General features: G+C 40.8%; 1 protein-coding gene and 1 pseudogene across 1 annotated transcript; one reads left to right on the top strand and one right to left on the bottom strand.

Moving 5' to 3' along the window:
* Positions 1–3,987: 3,987 nt before the first annotated feature.
* On the bottom strand, positions 3,988–7,770 carry LOC109484845 (annotated as a pseudogene).
* A 5,264-nt stretch (positions 7,771–13,034) lies between these two features.
* On the top strand, positions 13,035–15,695 carry LOC109484844. The gene is made up of 4 exons (XM_019788199.1): positions 13,035–14,720; positions 14,923–15,094; positions 15,339–15,451; positions 15,669–15,695. The coding sequence occupies exons 1-3, from the start codon at positions 13,048–13,050 to the stop codon at positions 15,426–15,428; spliced, it is 1,935 nt and encodes a 644-aa protein (XP_019643758.1). The 5' UTR covers positions 13,035–13,047; the 3' UTR covers positions 15,429–15,451; positions 15,669–15,695.
* Positions 15,696–16,624: the final 929 nt, after the last annotated feature.

Raw genomic sequence — 16,624 nt, 5'->3', positions numbered from 1 at the left:
ATTGCGGTTATTTGCAATGGAGTAGGGAGGGTTTCACTTACTTTGAAAAAAATTGTCCAGAAAAAAAACATTTCCCATCGTCCTGATGTTACATAATGCAGCTTTAAAAGGTGCATTATGTAACATTGTCCTAATGTTACATAATGCAGCTTTAAAAAGGTGTATCATGTAACATCGTCCTGATGTTACATAATGCAGCTTTAAAAGGTGTATTATGTAACATCGTTCTAAAGATACATAATGCAGCTTTAAAAAGGTCCCAAAAATTCCCATGCTTTGCAATTTAGATCTCTTTTGCTTTGTTATATCAGCAGTACAGTTGCGTGTATGCAAGTCGGAAATGTTACGTAACCAGCTCTTTATTGATATAAACTGCTCTGTGGTAATGTTTTTGAGTTTTGATTGTGGTTGAGCACAATAGAATTATAAAAAAAATGTAGGTTCAGCACAATGCAGATATCGCCAATGTATTTTTTTAGGTTTAAGAGGACATAAATATAAAAAAACCAAGTTTGTTTATAGAGAAGTTTCCTTTCTGAATGTATTGTATAAAGGGTTTAGTACATCGACCGTACGTAATTGCACGTTAAAAGAATATTAATCATCATTATTTTGCGGCAGGATTGTGTGATTGTGTATACGCCATACATTCTGTCTGTTCATTCGTAAGCAAGGTAGGATAAGTTTGGTTGTGTAAAAGAATACCCCCTATATCCAACAAACTAACACCTTTACATATCTGGGAAGTACTTTTGATTATGATGGAGGTACAGATAAAGATATAAATAACCATCTCAACAAAGCGATGAAAAAAAAAAGAAATAGTTTAAAATACTGAACAATACACGGAAGTCGCAAAAGTATTTTAAAGTTTAATTTATTCAGTTCCACACAAAATGTACAAACGCAGGGGTTGGCTAAAGCATCCATGAATCGTTCTCTGCATTTACAAAGTTTTATTGATATTCAACGAGCTGAATTTCACTAAATTTTGTCTGTGTAGTTAATACTCTTTTCTTTTACTATTGATGTTATAGAGATACTGCCAATTATACTACTGGCTTTCTATTTCAATGTCAGATCTACGTATCAGTGTAGAGGAAAGCTTGTATATGTATGTGTGTACTGTATAGGGGCTACTTACTGTGTACCACAACCTACAGGTGAATAGTACTAACTGCCATCTTGTATTCCTTTAGCACAATGGACCACACATTTGTACCAGTAACTTGCAGTCATTGCTTTTCACAAAATAAAGAATCTAATGTCTACAAAAGCTATGTCTACGTTCTCAACATTTCTTGATGAAGATACTTGTTCAAACACACCTGTTTTCAGCAGCGAAGATCTGCAAAAGTTATTCAGAATATTGTTAGTGTGAGGAAAAACAAACTTTTTTGCAGACAATTTACTGATAAGGTCTACTGTAAGATTTGCTCACCATGACTCCGAGTCTTTGAGGGCAGCATACTCAGCTGCCTCCTTCTTCTGCAACATAGTAAATAACTCTCATTATTATATGATTATATCACCATCGTAGGACGTTAGGAATATTCAAATTCATATATATGAAGTGCAAGTGATCCTTCTTTCTTTACATAGACAGTATACTAAAAGGAATCATATGCAGCTAGCTTTGGTATTGTTTCAGGGGCATCCATTTCCTTTTTAGTGCTGTTACTGGATTGGTAATAGAACAACAAACGTATCTATAAAGACATTGTTTTTTAGTGTGTTTAATGCTATTAAAAGTAATGAAGTTGGAATTAATACAAACGACAGGGCTGCTGTGGAAATATAAAAATACAGCGTCTTCCTCTACTTCTTAGCTGGTTCTATGTAAACATTTGGTGTTGAACCTCAAGCCAAAAGGAGACTGCCAATGCCAATGCCAGCGACAATGACCACCACCACGGCTACCACGGCTCCAATCACAACACCAATGGTCGTAGCCAGTGCTGTGGATGCAGACAATACTTTTCTCAATCCAGAGGCAAAGCAAGTATCAAAGGATGACTTTTAGTTTGACATTATTTGACATGGAAATGGTTGTAATTAATGGACACACACATAATGAATGCACTAGAATGTATATTCAAAACAGTCAGGATCTACTTGAGATTGGATATGACGGGTTATAAATTCCTATTATTAACCATTAAGAAATAAAAAATGTTTACATTAATCATAAAAATTATTATTTGCATAATATGTTGATGTTCCGCCTGCCATAGATTATATACTAGTACGTGGTTGTCCATCGTATACATTTATTCAAAAAATCAGTTTGAAACTAATTACATGTATAGAAAAAGAATGATCAAGAAAATTTTAGTTGTTTAATTTGCCAGGTCTTTTCAGTTTCCAGAACTGTTTAGTATGACTACAAAATGAACATTACTGTCTAGTCAGGTGTTTTATATCATACCCGGGCCGCGATAACGAATGATAGCGGGTTCGGACCGGGCCGTACTTGACGGTACGGCCCGGTCCGGAACCCGTTATCGAACGCTTCCATAAAACTATTCGAACGCGTTTCGCCCTACCCGCTTGTGCACCTTTCGAAAATTCGAATACAGAATCCGGACGTTGGAATTGATGTTGTTGCTTTTTAGGGTTCAGTGGCACCAACTTTTGGCTCATCTTGCATTGACAGGCGTGTTTTCTTGGGTGGGTATGACATAAATAAAATACAACACGGTGTATTCCGCATCGCCCTCGGTCCCGGCCCTCCCGCGAGTCGGATCGCCCTCCGGCCGATCCGACCCGAGGTCGGGCCGATACCCCGTGTTGTATTCTATATGTATAAGTAATACCGCTAACAACTTTTTAGTATGACTGTACATTAAAAAGAATGTAGCAAACGATATAAGCAGACGAATTATGACTTCCATTCGTATCAATAACAATTACGGTACCAGGGAATTCCTGAGGAAAATAGAATATGTACCATGTGTGACCTGGATGAAGTAGAAAACGAAACACATTTTCTTTTTTACTGTCCCTTTTATGATGATCTTCGAGAAAATATGTTTCGTATACAAAATCACCTGACATCACATGGGAAAGAGATGAAAATAGAATTAAGTCTTTAACGAGGGTGTATCTGACCTAGCAACTTTCATTTATCGAGCGTGGGGGAAAAGAAGAAAATACCTGTATTCATAACACATCAGCAGTTGTCACTTTTTGTTACTTCTGCACGTTTGTTTTCTCTTATTATGTTTGATTTACCTTATGTACTTGTATTTATTTTGTGAACTCTTGGTTTGTACAGATTTGTTTATTTGCATTTACGATCTGCTATGAGTTCACTTATTTGTTCACCATTATTGTATATAGCCTACCTTTATTTGCGTTCATATTTTGTTTGGATTCTGTTATCTGTTCCTTTGATCGTCTTTTGTTTATGTATAACTTATTGAATCGGTGTCGTATAAGCCCACGCGGGCTGGGCGCGGGATAGCGCACGACACGGAAATCAAGTATCATTCATTCATTCACCTACTGCAGACACACATTACTGCTGATTATAGTTGACATTTCTTTAAACTCCAGAAAGTGTGTTCACTTTGGATGAAAGGAACACGTTTTCGTGTTTTGATCTTTGCACCTACAAAGTTACAGTACGAAGACGGTTGTACACACAATATGAAGGTTTAATGTTCCAACACGTCGTACGCCTCTGATGTAGATTCAACCCAAGCTCCTAAATGTCGTTATATATTGGCCGGTTATAAATGTATATTTCTAAAAATTCTTCCTGAAGAAGCTTGTTCTCCACGTCCACAGTGCGTGACTTATCCATTTCCTCTGTACATAGAAACTATTAGATTGTAGGAAACAAGTTTATCTCCTATGATCATGTATCTATAACATGTTTAAGAAAGCTGCCACCATTGACTCAAAGTTTCAAAATTGATATTGTAGGGGCAGTTGCTACATTAGCTAAGATCCAATATTTCCCTATACCATAAACCCACATAACTAACGCGGGATCGCACAGACTGTATACGGATGCGGCGGCAACGTCAGGCCACAGAGACCTTCAGTTCTTGGACGTGGAGCGCCCTCTAGCGTCCTGAAGGTGAAGGACTGCAGCAGGGTCGAGAAGAACAGGAAAAGCTCCATCCTGGCCAGCTGCTCCGCAAGACACACGCGTCGGCCTGGACATGAATGACGCCAAGTTGTTAAATAAGCCACTATCGAAAAGAAACTGATATACAATCATAACTGCGGTTCTAAGAATGATATCTCTACGCCTCACCTCCGCCAAAAGGCATGAAAGATTCAGGCTTGTTGATGACGTTCCCTTCCGCGTCCAGAAACCTTCCGGGGTCAAACCGGTCCGGATCAGGCCAGTAGGCGGAGTCCATGTGGAGGGAGTAAAGGTTCGCTAGTATCTGTGTCAGACAAAATAGAAAACACGTCGATATACGTACATACACACACACTAAAAACATAGCATGTTATAAGAATTTATATTTCTTTCTCGCAGAAAGGAACCACCCCCTGGAGAAGTTAGTAACCTTTTTCTTTCAAATGCAACGTTGGAAAACATGATGATAGGCTACCTGTGTACCCTTAGGGATGTCATATTCCAACACTTTGGCCATCTCTGTGGTGACGTGGGGAACAGCAAGAGGTGTGACTGGCCGGATCCTCATGACCTCCAGCAGACAGGCGTTCACGTAGGGCAGCTGGGAACGGTGGGACAGGGTGGGCAGACCCTCACCAACAACGGCATCAAGCTCCTGCTGCACCTGTTAAAGGTACTTTGTGTTCAGGTCTCTGTTGTCAGTATTTTTTTTAAATCAGCCCTCGGGCATTAACTTGCAGGAATGAACTCAACTGAATATGATAATAATAAATATGTTCTAAGTGTTCAAAAAGTTACAAGAAATAATGTTTGGCAGTCAGTAGGAAATGCTCAGAAAGAGAAATAAAAATTTAAAAAAAGAGGATGTCAAGTGTTTCTTGTCAGCATTTCATGAGTTTTGCATTGAACCATAGGGTAATATCTAATCCTGACAAGTACTTATACCTTGATTTGGATGTCCGGGTTCAAAGTCATATAGAGCAGGCTCCAGCGAAGTGTGTTGGTGGTTGTGTCTATTCCGGCAATGAAGAGGTCTCGTGCCATGCCCATGATGTGCTCCTCTGTCAGACCCTCCACCTTCTCCTGCTTCTCAACCTCCAGCAGGCAGAAGTCCAGGAAGTCCCGCGGGTTCTCGCGATCCAGGTTCTCGCGATGACGAGATATCTCATCTCTTATCACATTTTCGATCTTTTTGATATTTTCCAACAGTTTGGTGCTGGCTCTATTCACTGTGAAATATAATGTGGAATACCTAGCTAATGAATGCAAAGTTTCGGTAAAGAAATCAAGAAGTCCTCGTATATCTATATCTTACCAAACTGACTAAAGCTGTTGACTGGAACATTATAGTCAATGTTGTTCAAAGTATAATTGACATGATTTCCCTGTAAGACTAGCCACTTACAGATGTAAGTTTGCTTAAGGACTGTGTAATCTTCCAATATTGTACTTACCGACAGGAACAAACCGTAGTAATGGGAAGACGGCGATGATCTGTCCAGCTCGACTTTCAGCCTCGATCGCGGCGACCGCCTCTGACAGTGCCCGGAACGTCTCGTCCTGGTAGTCGTACCGCTTCCCCATCACCATGGAACAGACGACGTTTGCAACCGCTACGGTCACGTTATGGGCGATGTCGGTGGGGTTTCCGTTGTATTCTGCAATCTGAACAGAATTTGTTTATCTGCAAAATCATGACAGATAGAATCGGCCTCATGAGGCGTTGGTCAGAGGAATGATAAAAATCATTCGTCATTAGATTAGAAATGTCATGACTAAACGTCATCGAGAAACAATGTTCAAAAGAGAAAAAGATAACACATACATATCGACTTATTACTCCTGACAGTGGGTACGATACAATGACAAAACTAGTTTTATACAGGAATTCGAGTAAAAAAGTACGGGAATTCGTTTATTAAGAATTGTTCATCAAATCTTGTCTAACCCTGTTGCGGAGACATCCTGCCTCCTCTCGGATGTTCTCCTCGATGCTGCCAGTTCCAACCTTCATGCCGAGTTTTTTTTAGGAGGGCGGTGGCGAAGCTCTTTCTCTGTCTGAACGTGGTCCCCCAGCGTTCAAATGCTATGCCTGGAGAAAACGGTTTTACGATCGTATACCTTTAGCGATGATCTTAACCTTTCAGTAATATTGTGCACCGAAGAGAACTACAGTAGCAAAACCAGGGATCTAATTTCAAATGGCCCAATACTACATGTGTATATGTGTGTAGCAGGTTGTACAAAATTCATATCATAAAGGTTACAAAATGCTTAGCCAAAATCAAAAGCATAACTTCCTGGCGAAGGTAATAATATGTCTCAACTAGAGCCCCATCTCATTCCTTCGCCAAATGATGTTAGCCTTAAGACTCAGAAATTATATATTAATCCCCCTGATTATGCAAATAGAATCCTAAATTGAATAAGTTATGTTTAATGATGTTCACCTTCACAAATGAAATTACAGACAGGTACCACTTTGGAACTATAACATTTTCTCATTAATTGTGCAAATTAAGTCTTCATTTGCATAATCCATATCTGCCTGTGTTTCTCTCATTTTTAATTTCATATGTCACAAGCTTGTCAAAGAATAGTTCTATTATGGAATGCCGCTGATTTATAAAATTTCCTCATGACTTATGCAAATTACATCCATATTTGCATAATTGTTATATTATTATGTCAATCATCACTCAAGCTACCTACATACCAAAAATCACGACGATCAATTGGTCCTTTAAACATTTCTCTTCAAACCTACCTGCAGTTCCAGAGCAAGCAGCTATGGGGCTCAAAATCATGTCACTACGGTCAAAACCGGAAGTTCTGCTGCAGTACCATGACAAGTCGCCAGGTGGCCCAAAATCTAATCATTTTCAGGTCTCATCAAGACCTACCCACCTAACAAATATCAAGTCAATCCATGAAGGTCTTCTCGAGTTATCTTGTTCACAAACACTAAACACACGCAAACAACCCTGAAAACATAACCCCATCATATCTATTTTATAAACACTACATCTATTTCAATACATGTTGCTGACAGGACACAGTGTTGACGCTTTAGTCTCACTTTGTAGTCACGTACAATTAGCAACGAGGCTGCTGTAGACACAACTACAAGGGCTATTTCTGTCACAAGACAGCAGACAAAGTATCCAAGACTGTCCTTGGTAAGTTCTTACGTTTAGTGTTGAATCTTTTGCATGACTTACGTTTAAAATCCTTTTGCATAACTTCAGCATAGAAGAGCATAAGTGAATAAATGTTCACCTTCTACAAATAAGTCATTCAGGTAAGTTTCAGGCCTCGAGGCGAACAGCCCGGTCCTGTCCACGAGCGCGTCCTTGACGGCAGCGTAGCCGTTGAGAACCACCACATCTTCCATCCCCATCCTGACGATGAAGACGTCCCCGTACTGCCGCCTCCACGCCGTCAGCTTGAGGTGAGGCGCTCGGCCCAAGGCGAGGAGGTGCCCGAGAACAGGCACACGTCCTGCCGGGTAGGGAGGCAGTTTACCACGTCTCTTCAAGAGGAAACATGCCAGGATAAAGGCCGTACAGAAGACGAAAAAAGACTGAAGTGTCAGCCCAGAGATCTGCAAAATCTCCAAGACAGACTCAGTTATCCAGCCGACAATCACGGCCATGTTTAGAAAGACTACAGGCAGCATGCGCAGTTCTTTTCTGGGGGTCATGACCCGGCGAGGTCATCCGACAGGTAGTATGATCACACCGAGACAACCAGGTCAAACTTGTTTACTGATTATTGCTTATGTTAGCTAAAGTCTGTGGTTTGAAATGCCGATTTGTATCTTTGTATAGCAATTCATGAGTTTGGCCGATTGTGCCATAGCCAACGGAAGAGCCACGGACTTGTCTTTAGTCTCTAGATTCGATCCTTTACGGCGGTGCAAATACCATGTTGCCTATGATCCATATCCCATGGATGTGCCTTATTGAAAAGCGAGAATTCGTGCCCTTAGGGCCAGCAGTAGCTTTTTAATGTCAACATTACAGCAGACAAAGCAGTCAGGGACACATACATCAACTATGACCTGCATTCTTTGACATGGTGTAACCCAAGAATGTCGGTGTTTTTGTAAATGCTTTTGTAAGGTAACTTTACCGTGGACCTTTGTTCTCCCACATAATGAACATAAACAAAACAGCATACTTTCCAGCATTATCACAAGCTTAACCCTACCGTAGACCGGGGGGGGGGGGGCTAAAAGTGCCCGCGGCAACTTTGATGTCACCTAGTGTCTGAACGGCTAGCCGTAGAACGGCCAAACTTGGTGACTTTTCCTAGAATATTGTTGGCAACAATTCTCTATCATTGGAATAAGATAATAATTTTTGTGTTGCCATGGCAACGGGTTTCTGACAGGCATTTTTTGCTAAATTTAGTACTTTTTGTTTCAACAATAGAAGTTTATGTTTATGTCAAGTTACTAATGGTTTCTAATATTAATAACACCCCATATAATTTTATGTAAATTTTATCATTAAATATGCATAATTTATGCTAATTTGATGACGTCATTGGCCAAAATCCAACATGGCGGACCATATAATTAGAACAGGTATATACAGGTTATTTTCATTAAAATTGCATCAATACTTCCATTTCTTTTTCCAAAAAAGGTTTAAATTAAGGTCTTTAGTATGTTTACGATGTATTTTAGGCTTTATCATGAAAAAAAACTATTTTTGAAAATTCAAGATTGATGATCCAAGATGGCGGATATCTTAAATATGCATGACGTCATTTTATGACGTCACCGGTGTTGCTATGGGCAACATAAGGCTTAGTACACCATCATATTCTGTCACAAACACTTTTGGTACAGTTACGTTGAATACCATTTAGTTTTCAGGGAAAAACCTATTTAGACGGTTTTGGCCAAAAAAATCACATTAATGACGTCATAATGACGTCATATTACATCATAACGACATAAAAATTGTAGATATGATAAATCTTTACTAGTACACCATTCTCTGAAAATTTGGTGGTCATACGACATACCGTTCGCGAGTTCTTAGGGGGGGTCAAAAGAGCCCCCCCCCCGTCCCCCCATGTCAAAAAAAGCCCGGTCTAGGTAGGGTTAAGTAATTGCAAAGAACTGTTTAGTATGACAACAAAATGAACATTACTGTCCAGTATGACTGTAGATTAGAATAGAATGCAGCAAACGATATAAGCGGACGAATTATGACTTTCAGCCGTATCAATGACAATTAGCCAGTTTCCACCCCCTAAAAAGGGTTTGGCCATTTTGTCCAAAACTTCAGGCAGATTCTTATTTCCTGTCTTATATTTGTAGTAGAACATGGCTACTATCCCTCAGCCAAAGAGAGCCCTTCATTTTCTGAGTCTATATCACCATAGTGAAAAACAAGTGTGGTATTATCCAAAAAGTGTGGTACTAAAAATCTACATCAACTATTGATTTAAATATAATTGCTTCTAACTATACTAGACAATTACCTACTGCAGACACACATTATTAGTCATGCTGAAGAACATCTGGGCCTCCAGGGAAATCCACATGGACACAAAGGTACGCATTTTCAACTCCAACGTCAAGTCAGTCTTGCTGTACGGGGCAGAGGCATGGATAATGAACAAGTCAACACAACACAGGATACAGACGTTCATTAGCAACTGCCTCAGACGCATATACAACATCAGATGGCCGGAGAAGATCCGAAATGAAGAACTGTGGAGTAGGGCAGGACAGGAACCAGTTGCCATACAGATCCTGAGAAGGAAGTGGAGCTGGATAGGGCACACCGTCAGAAAGCCAGCTGACAGCACCACCAGGCAGGCTCTGTCCTGAAACCCCAGAGGGAAAAGAAGGAGGGGCCGTCCCAGAAACTCCTGGAGGCGAGACACGGAGAAGGAGCTGTCTGAACTGGGAATGCGCTGGAAGGATGTTGAGAGAGAAGCCAAGAACAGAGCTAGATGGAGGGAAATCGTCGGTGGCCTATAGCTCCGCACGGGGCCAAGGGGCCCCAAGTAAGGTAAGGTAAGGTAAGGTTATGTCTTTAAAAAATCTCCAGCAAGTGTGTTTACTTTGAATGAAAGGAACACGTTTTCGTGTTTTGATCTTTGCACCTACCAAGTTACAGTACGAAGACAGTTGTACACACAATATGAAGGTTTAATGTTCCAACACGCTGTATGTCCATCATGTAGATTCAACTCAATCTCCTAAATGTCGTTATCTATTGGATGGTTATAAATGTACATAATTCTTGAAATTTAACCACGGTTAACCACGTTACGTCAGTGGCATGTACCATTTTAGTCAAGGGCGCCTCCCTTTCTCACTGTACTAAAATTCTTGCCTCTACCAAGCACACACGCACACACATCTGCCGAGCACACACGCAGCACAAATAACGACTAGAACAGATAACGACTAGAACTAATAGCCAACATTTTTAATTAGCTCTTACTCTAATAGCCAACATTTTCCATTAGCCCTTACTGTAATAGCCAACATTTTTATTAGCCCTTAGGCCACACCAAGTAAATTTTATGGATGACGTCCGCGCGCGCATTGATTTTGGCCTGTTCCTAGAAAAAAAAAACAAGAAATTCCGCTTCCTGTAACTATGACCAAAGGGGTTCACGACAGTGCCGCAAATCGTCAGATTGACGTGAAACCCATAAAGAGCACATGGCCGCAAAACGATGGTGTACGTGCGCACAAGAGTCCGGGCGCCACAGTTTAAAAAGAGGAAAGATGGCGTCGTGTTCTACAGAGTATGTGGGCTCACCACCCTTGGTCGCCAAGTATGTGAGCATTAAGGTCGTACAAGCGTGCGGAAACGTTGTTGTTGACTGGTACGCGCTCGATGTCGGCCAGGGAGAGCTAACTTTCGCGCAACTGTACGAGAGACTTGTAGCGGCGAGTGAGTTTCGACCACACAATTTCAAGCAAGTTTTGTCAAGATCAGCAACAGTGCAATTCTTCTGTAATGACGAGAAGGTCGGGAGAGGCATTGAGGTTTACTCCGGCTTACAGGTGGGGCAGGCAACCAAGCAGTTCGGGTGTTTCATCCGTATGGTGATCGACAAGACAGCTGCTACGACTGAAGGTGTTCCTAGGCCTAAGACTGCTTTTGAGGTAAGAAAAGTCTGTTTTGAATCGGGTACCTTGTACGAAAAAAAAAAAAAAAACACGGGTGAAATATTCCTAGAAGGGGAGTATAAAATAAATGCATAAATGTATCAAGGCTCCTTGCATCGTGCTTGCATGTATTTTGCATGGAGAATGATCGTTTATTCGTTTCTGGTTATTTATACTTGATGTTGGCAAAATATGTGTGTTTTTTTTTTAATTTTTGGTCCACATTTGGCACGTAAATTGCTAATTTTCAGTCGGATATTTAGGGTATTATTTAGGGTATATTTGCATCTATAGCTATAAACAAACTACGCATTCAAGCTCAACGCTCTTTTTGCAGTACTATTTTTTTTGAGGGGGGATTTTTTAGTCTTTCTTAAGAATTCTTTTTCCCCATCATTTTAGCTTTGATATCCAATTTAGTAACGTTGTCAGCTCTTCAATTTCTTTGATTGCATTAAGACACATTTATTGTGAACTAGGAACAAAAGGTTTACTTTTCCTTTCACATGCACATGTATACAGGTAATGATGAAAGCATCAAGAGAACAAGGTCAGCAGGAGTGGATGTTTCCAGCCTATGCTGGGACTGGGAGCACACAACAATGTAGCAATAACAACACTAGGGGAGACATCCGTCTATACAATGACATCATTGATGTGTTGAAGGGACAGGGTTTCAGGTGAGTTCACTTGTTACTATACACAGTAGATTTTTCCTTTTTATAACTAAAGATTTTAAGATTTACAGATATTCATTGAGGGTTTTTCTGTTGGATCCAGAGTACATAATTGTGGGTAAAAGTATGCATTTACGACCTTGGTTTTCAGTATACTAAGCTTTTTTTTGTGTCCCCAAAATAGGTTTGTACGGACCAAAGCTTATGAAGCATCAAGCAAGGAAATCATGACTTCCATTAGGAATTCAGTTTGGTACATGCTGCCACATTTGAAGAAACTTGCTGACCGCTCCATCTATCTCCCCAAAGCACTGAGATCCCTGTATGACAAGAACACTTTTGCACAGGTGTACAACAATCCTACACTTCATCGACACACTCTTACTCCAATGTCATGTAGAGACCTGGAAATGCATGCACAAGAACTGTTCAAAGTTGCCACCCTACCTTTGCTGCAACAGCCCAAGTTGAAAAGTGTGAAAGACATAGTGGTTGAGATAGGACAGGGACTAAGCAAGTACAGTGAACATCTGCAGGCTTCCAACCAGAAAGTGCAAGAGCAGAGGAAACAGGTCTTCCCAACTAGATCAGTGGATGATGGAACCAGTACTGAACTCCGTGTGATTGAAGCCAGAGTACGAAGTAATGAAAAGTTGATCAACAGGTACACCAAGCTGGAGAACCACCTTGCTAGCATTGCAGAGTATGAACTCTGCATTGTGAATGACTTTGCCCCCTCGGACCGCAAACAAAGGTACTATTACATCAGTGAACTGGAGCTACCCATGAGCATAGAACTTTACACTTATAAGCTGGGGAACAACCTTGGATGTCTGCATTTTGCCTGGAAGGTTCCATCACAAGAGATGAGAGACTTAAACAACACCAGGAAAATGATGCATCAGGCTGAGAAAGACATGCCCACATACCACACAAGGGAAATGCGGAAACAGTTCAGAGATAGGTTCTCATTGGTTACAAATGCAAAGCCAGTCATTTTGAAGGAGATGTACCAATTTCTGACTAATGATGATGCAACAGAGGAGTGCATCTCAGGCAAGGAGATCAGACAAAGACTAAAGATCATGTTAGATGCACAGGATGTAGATCTAATTGTTGACATGAGATCAAGAAATGAGGGACGACACGAGATGTACGCAGAGTTTTGGGATGAAGCAACAAAGTTCATAGAAGAGATGCAGCTAGCAACAGTGGACGACAGAAGGCATGGTCAAGTTTGCCACATGGCTCTCGCACTGTCTGTCCCAGACTTCATCAATCAGGTTTTCAAGAGGCTTCCAGAAGGAGCAAAGGTACCATCTTCAACGTGGGTCAGCCTGCAGTTCTGGCCCAAAAACGCATTTGTTGACAAAGCAATCCGCTACACCGGAAGACTTGGAGTGAAATACATGGTGCAGAGTAGGCAGTTGAACCATGATCATCCAGATTGCCACTATGCAGCTGCGGTATTCCGGTACTTCAGAGAGTTTGCTGTCATGTTCAGGCAATCATGTTCTGTCGTTTTTCTTGATGACAAACATGCCATCAAAGTAGGTGAACCAGGTTTCCCTGTCGCTGCAGTGGATCGTGGGAAATCTGTACTAGTGGCAAAGAATACAACATTTGCAGTTGCAGACCATGATTTCACCAAGCTGAAGTTGACACCCAGTGTTATCCTTGTGTCTGATGTCCCAGAAAGTGCAGATGACTCCTTCTATCGTGGCAAAGTTTTCATCGCTCTTAAGGACGCCACTTTCCAGTCCTCATCTCCGATCAGACATCAGACGGAGCTATACGATGTGCTGAACCAGGCTGGAAAGCTTGGCCTACCAATCCTGTTACAGTACAGTGATGGAGGCCCTGATCATAGAGTGACTTATATGAGTGTTCAAGTGTCGCTGATCTGTATGTTTGTGATACTCGACTTGGACATGCTTGTCTGTGCTAGGACAGCTCCCCAGAACAGTTTTCGAAACCCAGTAGAAAGAATCATGAGTATCATCAACCTCTCCCTGCAGGCTGTTGGGATTATGCGTGAAAAGTTGCCACCAGAGATGGAGAAGCTCATGGAGGGTGTAAACAGCATGAAAGATGCAAGAGCACTGTCACAGAAATACCCTGCATTCAAGGAGGCTGTGGTTGCCAGCACAGAAAAGGTTCGCGCCATGCTCAATGAACTGTTCCAACGCCTGTGTCTAAAGGGTGAGCCTTTTTCCACAGTTGACCCTGCCACAGATGATGAAGTTGAGGAAATGTGGAATCTCATCCTACTGATCGACCAAACAGTTACGAAAGAAGACACAACAAAAGTCAAGATGCAAGCTAAGAAGGACCTTGCTGGCTTCATGCAGCATTGCTGCATTTCCAGGCACTATTTCTTTTCAATAAAGAAATGTGGAAACAGTGCATGCAAGTACTGCAAAAAACCACGACTTCCTCCTGAAATGTTCAGCAGACTCAAGAACTTCCCTGATCCTGTGATAGATGCAAGTGGTGAACACTTCAAGCAGTTTCATGAGGTGTATGGAACGGACACCTCAGAAAACCACAGGCCAAGCCTGAATGCATCAAGAACCACTGGTCATGGAATGCCTTTCAATCCATCGGCAGAGAACACAAGAGGCATCGTGATGTGTCTGGACTGTCGAAGACCAAGAACGATTCACAGCTTGAAAGCTTTGACAACAAAACAGAAGACCCAGCTAGATGGTCTGAAAGAAGAATCGATGTACACTTGTGGAGTGGCCTGGATCACTGAGACACACCCACTACATGACATCTGTTTTGTAAACAGGTGAGTAATGAGGTACATTTGATATGGATTGTTGTAGAATATACGCTTTAAATTTAAGGCACTTTGGGGACAGTAAAGACGTACATTTAACTACAACATATAACATAAATCTTTATGTTGAAAAAAAATTAGTTTTTTCTGAAGAGTTGGATTTTAGCACAATTGACTATTGTTCCATATTTTTTCCACCTGTTTCATGTAGGGCAGTGACATGCACTTCACCAGTAGCACAGTACTACTATTCAGCCAGACTGAAGTCAGGGGTGATGAAGACGATGCTGCCTTTGGTGTGCTGGAACTGCGGTGAGGAGGAAACGCTGCCCATACCAGCAGAGAAGACGGCTGCATACCAGTCAATAAATCCTGTTTGTCAGGTAGGCATACATTTGTTACCAACTGAAATACATTACAAGCAGCTTATGTACATGTAAAATACATTGTACAAGCTCTAAACATATTTTGTTTTGTTCCACCTTTATTGATATTCTTTCTCTCTCAAACTGTTTAAAGTTAGATTTGCCCATGTTGACCAACTTTTAAAGGTCTAAGAACACAATCTATAAGAAGGATAATTCATTACTCCTGTAAATTCATTACTCCTGTTGTGTTATTCTGTAGGTGTGCCAGAGCCTTGGGGTGACTGAGAGAACAAGAGGGAAGAGGAAGATGAAGAGGAGAAGGGAGGAGACAGAAGAAGATGACAACTGAGACTAGTGAGAGAACAGTGTCAGGTGGGTCCATGTGTACCTTTGTACTATACATGTACATACATGTACCTTTGACACTCTGTTCAATACTTGTTTAAGCTAGAACAATAGTCCACATTCCTTTTATTTTATTAATTATCTACGCTCCTATAGACTTATTTTGCACAGGTAAGAAATGTAGTAATGCATGACAAAGGGTTAATCAGCAACTAATTTGGCCTTTTATGCTTTGTTCCTGCAGGCCTGCAAAAATGTGAAAGAAACAGGACAGGACGACAACTGCTGTTCCATCTGATTTATTGCTGTTTGATGTTGAATAAAAGACTTCTTACTTGTTACACTGTGTCACCTCATTCAATTTGTGTCCTAACATTTGTCGTCTCTTAGTATATTTCTAATCTAGGCATCTTGTTTTTTTGGACCCTTCTTGTTTTTTTTTCGCCCTCTCGCATTAGATTTAGGGTCTCCAAAGGACGTCATCCATAAAATTTACTTGGTGTGGCCTTAGTCTAATAGCAACATTTTTAATTAGCCCTTACGTAGTTACTCTAAAAAACATCATTTTCATTAGCTCTTACTCCAATAGCCTAACATTTTTATTCGCCCTCACTCTAATAACTAACAGTTTTCTTTAGTCCTTACTCTAATAGCCAACATTTTGCATTAATTCAATTTTTTGAAAATTTATTTTGGGCTGTTTTATTATATCAAAAACTATTCCATGAAAATCGTCGACCAAAATTCCATTTCCCCCTGGTAATTTTATTTTTCAAATCATTTGAATTCATTTTTCAAATCATGTTCATGATCTCGGGATTGCCCTACAAAGGCTCTAGAACAAAAGCTCAAATTCCCATATATCAGACCGCTGTTTAGGTGAATTAGGTCCCCCCAGAACAAACTTGGAAGCATTTGTAGGTTAAAGAAATATTTTGTAAATTTTTCACCTAAAACCTTCCATGAGAATGCAGCATAATATTTGCCCTATACATATATAATTTGCTCCATCCCATGGACGAATTCGGATATCGGATTGAGCGATTGAAGGACTATGTGGTGGCAGCCAACACCCGTTACCCGGCCATCAGAAAACTATTCAATGTTTACCACAACATCTGCCTCAAAGATCGCTTTATGCCAAAAAGTGCTTAGGTTCGCGCTGTTAACTCGCCTGCGCTGACGGGGTCATATGGCTGC

Source organism: Branchiostoma belcheri, unplaced genomic scaffold (assembly GCF_001625305.1).
Source record: "Branchiostoma belcheri isolate BF01 breed outbred unplaced genomic scaffold, Haploidv18h27 scaffold70, whole genome shotgun sequence".
Classification (NCBI taxonomy): domain Eukaryota; kingdom Metazoa; phylum Chordata; class Leptocardii; order Amphioxiformes; family Branchiostomatidae; genus Branchiostoma; species Branchiostoma belcheri.
This window is presented reverse-complemented; position numbering and strand designations above follow the sequence as displayed.

What these genes read in the sequence shown, in the direction of transcription:
- LOC109484844 (XM_019788199.1), top strand. Translation starts at nt 13,048, where the DNA reads ATGAGATCAAGAAATGAGGGACGACACGAGATGTACGCAGAGTTTTGG. An exon ending in GACATCTGTTTTGTAAACAG is followed by an intron (nt 14,721 to 14,922) that starts GTGAGTAATGAG and finishes TGTTTCATGTAG; the next exon opens with GGCAGTGACATGCACTTCAC. An exon ending in CAATAAATCCTGTTTGTCAG is followed by an intron (nt 15,095 to 15,338) that starts GTAGGCATACAT and finishes GTTATTCTGTAG; the next exon opens with GTGTGCCAGAGCCTTGGGGT.